General features: G+C 40.4%; 1 protein-coding gene across 12 annotated transcripts in view; it reads right to left on the bottom strand.

Moving 5' to 3' along the window:
- PTPRM (protein tyrosine phosphatase receptor type M) overlaps positions 1 to 14,781 on the bottom strand; it is a 482,524-nt gene that overhangs the window by 322,709 nt on the left and 145,034 nt on the right. For all 12 annotated transcript variants that reach the window (XM_037380694.1, XM_037380695.1, XM_037380697.1 and 9 more), the window contains one exon: positions 9,001 to 9,266. In XM_037380694.1, coding sequence (XP_037236591.1) covers positions 9,001 to 9,266 — 266 coding nt within the window. The remainder of the gene's footprint in view (positions 1 to 9,000; positions 9,267 to 14,781) is intronic.

Genomic DNA, 14,781 nt, shown 5'->3' with positions numbered 1-14,781 from the left:
AACTGTGGAGGCAAAGACCTGCCTGTAAAAACACAGAGGGCTGGGGACAGTTATTGATTTCTCTCCTGTATTACCTAGTGGCTTTGAGTTTTCTCTGTTAAGAAGAAAAAAAACACAGTTAACTTTCTCATTTTTATTTAAATGTATCTGATTAAAAAAAAAAAAACAAACAACAACAACCAAATAAACCAAAATGAACAAAACCAAATCAACAAACAATAAACTCCTATTTTGGAACACTCAGTACAAGGAGATCTGCGTAAAGCCATCTGAAAAGTGGCTGATGCATGATCCTATCCACTGCAGAGCACAGGAGGTTTTTTCAGGTTCTTCACTTTTAGATATGCTAAATTCCAGAAAAACCCAGGAGGAAGTGGCACATGCACACCTCTGAAGCAGCCAGCCAAACCAGTCAGAAGTTTCCTGCTAAAAATATTACTTCCAGATAATGAGGATTAACTATTAAAAAAAAAATGTTGCATATAAGTGCTTTTTCCAAAGGTTTGCCTGACTTCCAGTAGAACCAAGTACCTGAGCTCTAGAAAACAAAACATACACGATACCTGAGCAGACGATCTCAGAATAATTTCTATACTTTGTAACATGGGAGCTTAGCTACAGGGTCTCCCAGAGGTTTTTAAGTACTTCATTATTGCAATACACTCACAGACAAAAATAGCTTGTAGATTCTAACAAAAACCCATTCCTTCTGTTCACAAGCAGAAACTACAAGCTTGAAATAACTGCATCAGACCTGCCTATGACAACAGAGAAAGGCTCAATGAGTGATCTAAAATGTCCTGCCTTATCTCCAGACAACATACCAAAAATGTCATTACCACAAATAAGCCAGGCAATGTATCAAGAAACTACCAGCTGGACATACTATTACATTACAATTATTGTCACTATAGAGGGCATGTTCCAAGGAAAAGTAATTCAAATTGAAATATTGTCTGTATACTCATGCTTCCAATAAAAGCAATAGCCAATCTGGTATCAAGTTTAATGATCATCAGTTTTGGTCTCTTCTGACACAAAATATGCGATTTTTAGTAAATTAAAAGAGACACTACAGCCAGTAGTGATATACCATCGTCAAAGACATATCACTGATGTGCCTTTTACTTCATGTATAAAAGAAAATGACAGCTATTCCAAGTACTATAATTTCCATTCTGTCCACAGGCTGTGGAATACTATCAACTGCTGTATCCAAATCCAGTATTTTTATTTATTTAAATTAATAAATGAAGATTACAGATTAAAATATCTGCTTAACTAAGCAATTTCCCTTTTTACACTAAAGAGAAATAATTTGATCCTACGCATGACACCTTTCTGAAAGTCTTAGTAAGTATGCTGCGCACTGTAAGAGGGTGAGGGTGCACAGAAATGGATCTAGAAACACTTCTGATAGCTCATTTATTAATTGAAAAGCTTGTATTAGAGATGGCAAGACTATTCACAAATCTGGATCAGTTTTGCTAGTAATTTCACTAGAAATGAAACCTAGAAACTTATTTCACATTCAGGTTTTTTCATTATTTCACAATTGAAAAGTTGATTGTCTTGCAAAAGTTGACATTTCTACTCCCACTTCCAAACTCTGCCTTTCCTCATGGCTGACGCAACACCTGCAGGCAATATAAAAGACCCCAGTCAAAACAGATACAACACTCCAGCAACATTAGACTGGGCAGCCCTTGGATTTTTTGCCTATTATTCCCCCACCTTATCAGTCCGGAAACAACCAGTTAAAACACTGAATTCATTTGCTCAGGAAAAACTGCTGAACATTGGCCTGAGAGCTGTTTTACACCATTCTCCCCCTCTCAGGCCTGCCAAACAGGAACCAGGGAAGCAGCTTAGCACTGCACTGTCCCTGATCCTCCCTGCTTCAGTGAAGAGCAAAATTAGCTTTTCATTCCTGCCACTTCCCCTTGCTACGTATGAACAAAGAAATAGGGTCTGCTCACCAACGTAAATGCTTACTGCTGAAAATGTGCAACTCAAGATAACTTGTCAGTTCCAAAGAACAATAGAAATAAAAACGTTTTGTTGCCACGGAACCTTACTCCGTAAATTCCTGCCTTTGTTTTTGCAAAATTACAATGCTTTTAGTCAAAGGGTAGATTGTACCTAATATAAACACTCTCTGCTTCACATGACTTAAAAATAGTGCTCTGCAGAAACAAGAAAGAGAAAGGTGTAATAAGAAAGCTACTTAATGTCAGGCTGCAATCCTGCTCCCCTGCACCGCCGCTAAGTGGGCAGTGATGTATCACACACTGTCCCCAGCACTTACTGCATTCTTTGCCTGCCATGCTTTACTGCACAGAATGCCTTTCTTTGACTAGATTTTACAAGGCATTGGGAACAGTTTCTCTCCAGAAAATTGGCATTGCCTTGCACCCCTGTGCGTTGAGTTCTTTTCTCCCTTTTGACTCACCCTAGGACTACCCGCTTTTATCACTGAGGCACGATCACAGCAACTGCTGCCTTGTCAAAGCCACATGAAGGGACATTCCTGACCTGGCCCTTTCCCAGGCCCTGCAGAAACCTGTCACAGGTTATTGACTTGGGCTGCCTAAAATGTGGTCAGGCCTCCCTGGCCAGGAATTCGCTTTATGCCGTTTCCCTCCCCACCTCTCACTCCCCGACAAATATCATTCAGCACTCACACCTGCACTCAACCACATTAAACATTTTGGTCGTTGCTGCCACCCTGAGACTCCAAAGAAACCTCTTACAGGTGAGCAACACTGAAAACTGAGCTCCTGACATTACAGCCTATTAAATCTTATTCTTCTCTTTTTGTTTTTAAAGCAATTGTTGTCTTGCATTTCTCTACTGAAGGCCCAGAAGCTTTCTTGGTTTAGGAACAAGGGACAGGTGATAATAACAGAGCCTCGTGCATATAACAGAAAGTGCATGCCTGCTTATTCTTGGCTGGTTTTAGAATTTTGGGGTTTTAAATTTAGGCATCTGGTTTGCCCTGGCACATCTTTCTCAAAATAACTATACCCAGATCACCCGACTCAATGAAGAAGAGCTCATTAGGATGTCTGACATAGGGCTGTAATTCAAAATGCAATATGCATTTCAAGGTTTATTTTGAGTTCAAAGCATAGTTGAGGAACTGCATGTGTGCAGTTGAATGCAATGCACACAACAAACGAGAATGCAAGCCTGACCTTTGCTGCACAAGAAGCTTAATTCTCTGTCCTAGCTGATGACTTAAATCCATCGCGTGAGCCAAACTCCAAGCAAAGCATGTACAAAGCGGGTTATGAAACAAATGAAAGTTTAAGTCCATATTTGAAAAGGTAGGTTGGCTTATTCCCTGAACTCCTAATTTATAGGAGAAAGTGTCAGAATGGTAAAGGGTAAATCTCATCTCCGTGGGAAGTGATACCATGTAACTCCTTTGTGTCCTTACTAAAAGAGATCAGGAATTACTGCCAGGCTCTTATCCCGTCTTCTCATTCCATCTTCATAGGAATTTATGTTTAAAGAAGGTGCGGTGGCATAGAGAGTAGTGTTACTCCACTGGAAGCTATTTTTAATCCTTTCAATTTCATTTCTGGATTTTAAAACTGCAGTGTTTGTTGTTTTATTTAATCAAGATTTGTTTCAGCTCACTGCTGCTATGCCTGACTCCCAGCAAAGTACAAAGCAAATAATTCAAAATACAAAAAACTGATAAGGGGACAGTGTGTAACTTGCAACTGTGCTGTGCCAAATTGCTTGCTTGCAGGGCTAGGAGCAGGGAACACAAGCCACTCAACAGACTCAGCTCGTTAGTGGCATTTTGCATATTGTAAATTTCCAAAACTGCAATGCTTCAAAAACATAAAATGTATTAAAAATAGTACTAATTGGCCAGAGAATCATTAACTAACCTAGGGAAAAGAAAAAAAAATAATTACTCCCCCACCCCGAACAAACAAAACCAGAAAACAATCCTGAAATCAACAGATTTTCCTCCTGCTAAAAGATCCAAATGAGGAAAAAACCCATAACATTAAAGAAAACAAAAACAAACACCAGAAAGCCCTCCCACCCTCTCCTCACTAGTGCAGCAGCCTTTTCAGGACTTGTATCTCAAAGCATCAATTTTAGAGCCTCTCAGCCTACTGAGACCGCTCCACAAGAATCTAACAAGCTCATCATTACCCATAGAAATCTACATAGCATTTAATCCTCTTTTTCTGTGTACATCCTAATTCTATTCAAGTAAGGAGGAGGGTGAAGGTCTTAGTAATTATGCAAAGCCTTGTTTTCTTTGCAGGCTGTCTCTAATGGTATGATAAATTCCTTGATGCTCTTGCTTAAGATGCACCAAGTAGACAATAGCTCAGTAAAGCAAACAATTTCTCCTGTGACCAGTGATAAAAAGAGGAAGCCAGTGCTTCCTCAAGGGAGCACTCCTAAAGGGATTTTATAATACAGAACTAAGACTAGCTCTGTAGAAATACCCCAGCTACCTCAAAACAAATAGCTCAGAGACCAGGAGGCACAGCAGAAAAGAACAAGTTGTGCTGATTATCTTTAACCCTCAGAAGATGTTTGGCAGATTGAACCTATGTTACTGCAACTATACTGTAATCAGTAACTGGACTACAATGTTGATATACGCTGAAGTCAATGGCAAATTTTAAGCAGTAGCAGGTAGAAGACCATTAATTATGGAATTAAACATATCCTTAATCACCAAAATACTTGAAAAAGTTTAAATAAGCAGTAATTAAACTACAACTAGTGTTTGTTACATGCAGGTTATCATGGTGATTTATATACGTCGTACAGCTTACATATGGGGTGAAACCTACACAAATAATTACCTAAAAAAAAATAAAATTATTGTACACTAAAAGAAATAAATTACTTCATTCAGAGACTGTACTTCTAAAAAGTCAATTCTAAAATGAAACTCAACATGAAAGGTATTAACAAGCTTGGATAACTGGTGCTACAATAACAAAATACTGTTAATTATTAAATCTTTTGAATTATTTGCATGTATGTGTTAATACGTGGTTTAAACAAATAAATCTTTAGAAGTTGGATTAAAATTCATTCCACGCTACACAATCCAGTCTCTAGTCATTCACCATTAGTGGGAGTTATTTTGCCTATGGTTTTCATGAAGCAACAGCAAACCAGACCAACACCACTGTTTTCAAGTGAACTGTATAAATATAACTCTGAAATGTTACCATATATGATTTGTCTTCAGAGTTCTGTAGTACTTTTTGGTTTCATTTGCAGTTAGACACCTTTTAGGTGTCCTACTAAGGGAACAGAATTATAAGGCATTCACAAACATGCAGATGCCTACATGGACATGTGATTTAAAACACAACAAAGAAAATCACACGATTACATTGCTTTGTCCCTTCACCTACTAATGTCAAATCTTTTCCTGAAGATTACTCATCAGGAAACGACCAACCTTCATCTACAAAAAGTTAAAAAAGGCCCCATCGTTCCTCAAAAATCTTCTTAGCAGACTTTTCTTGATTTTGTTCAATAAGGTCAGCCTCAAAAACTCCCTTGGAGGAAGTCTTCTACATTTTGGAGGTTATGTGAGAAATGCATGGATTTGTGCCAAAGCAGGTTGGAGTTTTGGAATCAAATTAATAGCAGCTTAGGAAACAGACCTGGTGCTAGACATGTATCAGATGGGTCCTCTGCCTTCTCCCACCATATATGCAGTCATCTGAGCTCTCACATAACTTGGACACACATCCTCACAAGACCCACATATACCCTCTCTCCTCTTCCTGCCTTTCTCACAGCCGCTTGCTGCTAACTTCCTGCCTCCCCTCAAAACAGATGCTGTGAAGAAGAAAAAGCATGAAAATGGATGAAAAGAGTTCAGAAACTATGAGAAATTGCAAGTATCACTGCGTGAATAAGGAAATAGCATCACAGATTACTGAGAGGATGGAGGCAACCAAGATGGAGACGACTGACTATAAACTGTTAAAAGGGAGACAGAGCTTCCTCATAATAAACTAACTGATCTACAGGGAAACCAGTGAAGTTACACTATTGCACACTAGTTCCTCAGACCACCATGGATATTACTATAGCATAAGACATTTTGGCACATCAGCTGAATTGCAATACTTAACCAGGTATTATTCCAGACTATGTGCAGCAAATGCAAAGAAAATGACTTACTATACGCCTCAGTGAAAGAAAGATTATGTAAAAATTTCTGTAGTTCCAGAGGCAAAGAGAGCACATGGAATCCATTACAGACAGACTCAGGCATCTATTATGTATCAGCTGATGCACGTTAATTCACTAAACCACAGTACCCCATCCAAGCATATAAGGGTTCACCTACAAACAAGGGTGAACCGTCCAGGTGGCAGGTCTCAAGGAGAAAGCTGACTAGAAAGGTTATCTTTCTGCTGCTATGGCCAAATATCCATATTACTCAGATATCAGTTAGGTGCATCACATTGTTAGAGATCTGACACAGATTATTGCTAATATCAATAACATTTTAAATTGTCAGTTTGCCTGCGTTTTTGTTAACTTTTTAATTAGCTCAAATTTACGACTCAGAGTCACAGCTTATTCTATTAAAATTCCCCTGTTCACATTAGCATTTTGGTTCAGAGCTGGAGTGAGGCTTTGAAGCACAATCCTTGTCTTTACTGACCGCTGGTGCACAGAGCAGTTCTGTTGCATAAAAACCAGACTCCTTTCAGAAGACAGGAAATTGGAAGCACCGCTACTGATTCACTCCAAACCCAGATGGGGAAATTAAAGTCCAGACTTAGGCATGAGCAACACAGTCACACATTCACCCAGTGTCTGCAAAATGTGCACACACCACATAGTGCTCCTGAAGCACCCAGCCTGCTCAAATACCCTCCAGTAGATCCCACGTTACAAACTGCCCAAAGTTATGTCCAATGTCAGCCATGAAATTGTCTATGGGATGCTTTACTCTTCTCCCACCATCCACTGAGAGTAACAGACTGGTCCTCATTACTTCAGTCAAGATAGACAGACTCTTTGGCATCACTGGAGGGCATTCTCAAAATGGTATCAAATCAATATCATGGGGTCCACAATCTTGCAGTAAGGTCATAGAATCATGGAGTATCTTGAATCGAAAGGGACCCATAAGGACCATCAAGACTAACTCCTGGCTCCTCCTTGAACTCTAACAGGCCACAAAACACACACTGCCTTTTCACCCTGAGAGATGTAAAGATATGGCTAAACCAAGCTTGGACTCTGTGATCAGGATACTACCTTCTGCTCCAGAAAGGAGGGTAGTACACAGCTTCTCCCACAATAAGAACCATACTGAGGTGAACTTCTACTCTGCTTATATGCCTACCCTTCCGGAAAAGGTGCCAGTATTCCCTCATCAAGCCCATGGCCAATTATAGGGGATCCACATAATGAGTCCTCCCAGTGAAGTTTGCTGAGATGCCCATAAACTTACCTTGAATCCTCTCCAGGAAACCCAAATGATGCAGTTGTAGCAATTCCTAGACACCTCAGGCAGAGCAAAGGATGCAAATGTGGACCATGTGAATACCCCCTACACAACCTAGGAACACACTATCAGAGGCAAGAGGAAATGAATGAGTTTACTCTTTTGGGTCTGCATTGGCAGGTATCCTACATTCCAATGATAAGATGGTCCTGGTGCTCCACACTCATCTTTTGGACCAGGACTTTCTGTCAATTGTGGGTGAAACACAGAGGGGAAGACTCCAGGAAGTTCTTCAGCTTGTTAGTTGGTTGGTTTTTTTTCCATGGAGAAAAAAGGGTTCAAAAGGAAGCAGCTTCAGTTCACTTGAGACATTCTCACAGTTCAGCTGCTGCAGCCACAGAAAAAAGTCCACTTTAAACCCCACAGTACCTTGCAGTGAACATTGTCAAACTCGTAATGAAAATATGATGGGGCAGCAAACACCAGGTCACCTTAAACAGCACATGCAGGAACAGAAACAAGGCTCTGCTACATGTGACACTGGTAGTTAGGGCACTGAGATAGGAATTAAGATGTTGTCACTCCCTGCAACAACACTGTTGAATGACAGCATTTAACTTCCTAGGAAGGTCTGCAGTCAAAGAACTCCCATCTTTGGCATGCATTGTCTTCAGAAAGCTTCAAACCATAATGTGGTGACAATGTTCAGCATTGGGGACCAAATAACATCCAAACCAAACTTTCCAAACTGCAAGTGAAGATGAGAGGAGTCCAAATAACATCTTTGATCTACTGGTCTGCTCTTACTACAGCAAATTACTTGCCTGTGGAGAACATAGCCTGTATTTTCATGGGAACAAGGAGAAAAACTGTTGAACTACTATACAATAGTAAAGAACTGTATCATTTCATCTGTAAACTTTCCTACAGAAAAGTAGCACCCTAAGAAACTGTCAAGTGAAATTCTCCCTAAATCTTTAGGATGTCATCAGAAGCCCATTCCTACAATTGCTACTGTTATATTTATGATTACTACTGGACAGAACAAATGGATATTACGTTCAAACTGAAGACTCAAACTAAAGGACTGAAAGGATTCTGCTGGTTCTAAAGCAACAAGTATTGCTGATCTAAATCAAACTTGAAGACTCTACTGCAATAAAATCTACCGGCATTCAATTCCAGCATCCCTAATGAACTGAAAGAATGAGTGACTTCATTACAGAGAAACAGAGGTAATTGACTGAAATCAATGGTTAGATTTCTAAATTGTTTCAATATAATTATTTCATCCACATTTAAAGCATGTGTGTGTGCATACATTTCATACACTTCCATAAATATATATAAACATATAAACACAGTCATATAGAGTAAACCCAAACATTTAGCACCATCTACAAAAATGTATTTAAGATAAAGATCAAAAAAACATATTGAAAGATACTTTTATTTAAAGTCAAAATGATAAGTATGAAGCAGGTGACTACTGTGAGAAACAAAATTTCATAAAAAGTAAAACATACCTGATAAAAATTAGGCCAGAAAGTGCTAATTGCCAGTTCTGCTCTGTTCCAAGTAGCAGTGATAGATGTGTTCCAGACTGGGTTACCAATAGGACCATCATTAACTTTCACATATATATTCAAAGTGCCAGGGCTAGATCCACTCTTGCTTGAAACGTAGTAGTGGAAATCAATACAATGTGTATCATTCTCTTTCAGATGGGGCAGCAGGAGGTGAGCTTTCTGTCCCGCAAATCTCCCCGATGTATTCACCAACATGAAAGAACCTGGAAAACAATGTCACAAATTCAATTTCCTCCCTATTTTATTTTCTTCTCCCTAATATGGTGATCTGGAATTATAGCACCATTAAAAGAAATAATAATTTTGCTTTGCTTCTACTAACATGACAGTCGTTTGTATTCAGTAGGTATTTAACCTCAAATAACCTTTGAGAATCTCAAGATTCTTTTCCCAAGCTAGTAAATATTAGAAACCTTATTTTACAATTTGAGAAAGAAAGAGACATACAAAAATAACACTGAAATTATCAGCACTGAGCTGCATCTACAAATGTTAGAAGATAATCAATTGTGGGTCTCAACTATCTGAGCATTTCTGTACATAGAGTCTGTATAGGTTTGCATGGCAAGGCTTTGGTAGCAGAAGGGCTACAGGGGTGGCTTCTGTGAGCAGCTGCGAGAAGCTTCCCCCATGTCTGATGGAGCCAGTGCCAGCCGGCTCCAAGACAGACCCACCGCTGGCCAAGGCCGAGCCCATCAGCAATGGTGGTAGCGCCTCTGGGGTAACACATTTAAGAGGGGGGGAAGAAAAGACTTCAATGACTGCAGCCAGAGAGAGAGTGAGACTAAGTGAGAGCAACATCCCTGCAGCCCCCAGGTCAGTGCAGGAGGGGCAGGGGGGCTCCAGGCGCCGGAGCAGAGATTCCCCTGCAGCCCGTGGTGAAGCCCACGGTGGGGCAGGCTGTGCCCCTCAGCCCGTGGGGGTCCATGGTGGAGCAGATCCCCACCTGCAGCCCGTGGGGGTCCATGGTGGAGCAGATCCCCATCTGCAGCCCGTGGAGGACCCCACGCCGGAGCAGGTGGGTGCCCAAAGGAGGCTGCGACCCCGTGGGAAGCCCAGGCTGGGGCAGGGTCCTGGCAGGGCCTGTGACCCCGCGGGGAGAGGAGCCCAGGCTGGGGCAGGGTCCTGGCAGCGCCTGTGACCCCGCGGGGAGAGGAGCCCAGGCTGGGGCAGGGTCCTGGCAGCGCCTGTGACCCCGCGGGGACAGGAGCCCAGGCTGGGGCAGGGTCCTGGCAGGGCCTGTGACCCCGCGGGGAGAGGAGCCCAGGCTGGGGCAGGGTCCTGGCAGCGCCTGTGACCCCGCGGGGACCCAGGCTGGGGCAGGGTCCTGGCAGCGCCTGTGACCCCGCGGGGACCCAGGCTGGGGCAGGGTCCTGGCAGCGCCTGTGACCCCGCGGGGAGAGGAGCCCAGGCAGGGGCAGGGTCCTGGCAGCGCCTGTGACCCCGCGGGGACCCAGGCTGGGGCAGGCTGTGGAGAACTGCAGCCCGTGGGCAGGGCTGACACCGGAGCAGCTGATGGAGGACTGTCTCCCGCGGGAGGGACCCCAGGCTGGAGCAGGGCAGTGTGAGGAGCCTCCCCCTGCGAGGCAGGAGCGGCAGAGACAGCGTGTGATGGACTGACCGCAGCCCCCGCTCCCGTCCCCCTGCGCTGCTGGGCGGGGGGGGGACAGAAAATTGGGAACGAAGTTGAGCCTGGGAAGGTGTGGGGGTTTTTTAAGATTTGGTTTTATTTCTCATTACCCTACTCTGATTTGATTGGTAATAAATTAAACTAATTTCCCCAAGTTCAGTCTGTTATGCCTGTGACAGTGTATCAGTGAGTGATCTCCCTGTCCTTTTCTTGACCCCTAAGCCCTTCATCATATATTCTCCCCTGCCGAGTTGAGGAGAGCTGCGATAAAGTGGCTTTGGTGAGTACCTGGTGTCCAACCAGGGTCAACCCATCACAAGAATTCCAACAAAATCGAGAATTGTATGTGCTAAGGTGTAGGGATGCAGTATTATGATGTAGATGGAGTCTTGATTCCTTAGCCTTATTCTAGCTAATCACCAGTTACATCCTTGACTGATTGAATGTGACAATTGTCTCCTGGCCTCAAAAGCTGAGAAAAGAAGGAACAAATGAAAATACCCAGCAAGCTGGTAAGCTTGGGGGGTGGGGCTTGTGAATTTTACAGTATGGTCCCAACTTGAAAAACAAGACACATAAAGGTATAGTTCAAATAAAGTTACATTCAAACAACTCTCGCATGAACAGCTAGTCAATTTATGCTCTATTTTTTCAGTGCCAATTAATGTGTTTCATTGAAGTGTACCTTCAAAATAATCATGTTACAGAACAGATGTGTAACTAAAGAATTTGAATGACTGTATGGACATTATATTAGAAAAATACAACATGATTTTCAAGACATTCGTATTTCTGGGTTGAACAAACCCAAAGGAAAGAATTCTATTAATACATATACTATGATATCATTGAAGGAAATAAAATTCAGCACAACATCTACTTTGGAAAGAAAACACATCAATAAAATAATGAGGCAATTTAAACCCTGCATTTTTCATAAAAGTCAAGAAATGGACAAGTTATAGGTGTATGATATAAACGCATAGCTAAGTGCTCTTATAAAAACATAAGCACACAAATTTCTGTTATTAGAAAACAATATTTTTTTTCTTTTTTTAATTTCATAGGTGATGATGTCTCGGAATTTCAATGAGATGTAACCTCCTAAGTCATTTTTTGAAATGGAATATGTTTAGAGAACCTTGGTCCAGACTGCGCCTTTATCCTAAATATGTTTAACTATTCAATAATAGTTTCACAGTTACTTTACATTATTTATAAAGCATAACTTCTCACTAATTTTCATTCTATACAAAATAACTGTTTTGTAAAGTTGATAAAAATGGAAATGAATTATGATACAAAGGAATCTGAATATTTTACTTCCTAAAAGGCATGACTCTGTACTAAATTTACAGACTGTTCATTACTGTAACATATTGGGACAAATTCATTAGTAACGTAAGTAGAAGTCACTGAATGTGTTTTCCATACTCTCCTTCAGAAAAATTTTGATTTTTAACTTAGCAGAAGGCAAAAAGGCAAGAAAACAAGATTTATGTGCTTTTCCATGCAAAGACTGATTTCTACAAGTTTCTGATTACACTGCACTCAAATCTACAGTACACACACATCTGCAACATTTTATTTCTTGCTGTGTTTCAGCAATCTAAATTGTAAGAAGGCCATAATGAGGAGGAAAATGGACATTCCCCCCATTCTAGATGGAGCAGCCAAGAGGTGACTGCCTTGTTCCTAACGTATTGGCACAAGCACAGGAAGGAATATTCTTTATTTTTCAGATGTGCTCACCCTGATTCAGCCTGTCACAACAGTACACCATTTTCATCCAGAATTCCCTGGTTTTAACCTGTAATATAAACATCTTTGAATCCTCCAATGCAGAAAGAATCAAATTTACTTCCATGAAGACACAGTAAGGAGAAGACTCCTGTCTTTCTTATACAGAGGAGACAAAGTTATCAGCCTTTGGTCTTTTGAATACTTTCTTTAGTTTGAGGGTTCCTAAGTTGTTTGTGGTCTTGGGTTGATCAAAGTATAAAATCCCCCTGTGCTGGAATTTTTGATCCTGTTACTCAGTGATTAACTAGGATGCTGAGGGGTGAAGAATGAATAGACAGCTAGAACAAGAGTTAGTCCTGCTGTATTACTCGTAACACATTTCTCCATCTTTAGAACACAAAAAAAGGTTAAAAATAAAACTCACAAAAATATATTTGGGTACAAAAAGGAAGCAAATTTTTGATTTAGCCACATGGATCTTTGCTTAAAATAGGCAGGAAAGAAACCAATATTCCTTCCATCACTCAGTATATGCCCTGCTGTTCAATTTGTTTATTTAAATTTAAAATGTAAACCCCTTTAAATAGTTATAATTTGCTAAGATACCAAAAAAACCCACTTAAAGCATTCATGAGTTCACTGAAACTTAATTGCCAATTTTTTTTAAATCTTACCACCAAAAATGCCATAGAGAAATGCCCATCTTTTCTTAAGCAATTTAAAATTTAAAACCAGTATCTTCCTGATAACCCAACCAATTTTATATTCAGTGCTTCCAAGAATCCTATAGTCCTTGATAGAACTATATTTTTAAGAACTATTTAACTTATACATACTGATTAATGTAGTATATACTGCACAACTGAACCATGTGAAAAATTATCAGTGGTTTAAGAAAAGGAATACAGTCAGCCTATTTTGAAAATCTGTCTGTAACTCCTTTGTTGAAAGTGAAAAAAGTACAGAATAATGTCACGGTAAACAGAATAAATCCTACTTTCCTTTTTGTAAAAAAAAGGAAATCTTCAAAGAGAACTAAATTAGGCAGCAGTTTGTCATTCAGATGTGAAGTTTTTGTTTTTCTGCTAGAAAGTACCTGGTAAGCTCTTTGTTTATGAGGCACAGAGCAGGACACAAATGCATCCTTTTAATTATTTGACTAAACCATCACCTGAATCTCAGGAAATAAGACACCTAGCAGTGCCATGACAGGTAAACTGCATGACCTAAGTCTTTTGGGACAATTTGATTTCCAACTTGTAAAGGTCTCAACAACTAATGCTTTCGGATACTGAAGTTTCTTGTTTCAGTGCACACAGAACAGCACCTTCACTGATAGAACTTTTTAACAGTGTTGAAAACCAAAAGCACATTCAGCCACTAATGTGACCTTAAACCCAGAGCTGATTAAGTAACATGTAATAAATAGCTTCTCGCTTGTTGTGTCATACACACAGTACCTTCTATTCTAGCCTAAACATATCCTCTAGACAGCATTTAAGGAAAACTTTCCTGAAGCAAGCAGGCATCTAGATGATGGATCCAGGAACATCTGACTCCAAGAGCCTGGTTTCAGAAGAGAACAGACTTCTTGCACCAGGCACGGGCCATGACTTGTGTGTGTGAGAATGAAATCCCAAAAAGCCTGTACATTCAGCTACCTAAAATCAGCCCTTTCAATGCGGAGCCATTGCAAGCTAGCTAATGAAGAAAAACTGAATATAGATACATCTGTAACATTATTCATCTTTGAAATTCTGTCCTTTGCTAGAGATACAAGAAGTGCTTTGTCTGACCAGAATAGCTAGCACTGCTTTTTTGAAGATAAATGCTTAGGGCCTCCTTCTTTCGGTGGGCCAGATGAACATGAAATGTGCACACAAGAAGACTCATGTATGCACAATCACCAGCACGTGGGCAAATCTAAAGTTCAGATGTAAGCCACTGACATTCTGGGGGTTTGACTAAGGTTAAGCATAAAGAAAACAGGGATAACAAATTTCATGGAAGCCCTAGTGAGTGCCTTAACCCTTTATTAGCCCTTGTCTTTGAAAGGTTGCCATCTCATGAAGGAATTCAGTATTTTGTTTGACAGTATCTGTTTTTTCAGGCATGTGAATTATAATAAAAGTTCAACTCAGTTTCTACACCTAGTTTTAACTATGGATCCCCCCACAAGAAAAAAACCTAATATGTATTAAAATGAAAAGGCATAATCATTAGACAGAAATCATTACATTTTACTTAAAGCCATGCAGTGTAACAAAAAGAAAAAAAGTGAATTGAATGCATTAACATCTTTCTTAATTTTTTTTTCAAAACTAGTAAACTTATCTTCAGTGTTA

The sequence above is a fragment of the Falco rusticolus genome, chromosome 3, assembly GCF_015220075.1.
Source record: "Falco rusticolus isolate bFalRus1 chromosome 3, bFalRus1.pri, whole genome shotgun sequence".
Lineage (NCBI taxonomy): Eukaryota > Metazoa > Chordata > Aves > Falconiformes > Falconidae > Falco > Falco rusticolus.
Note: the sequence above shows the minus strand (reverse complement) of the source record. Positions and strands in the feature narration are given on the sequence as shown.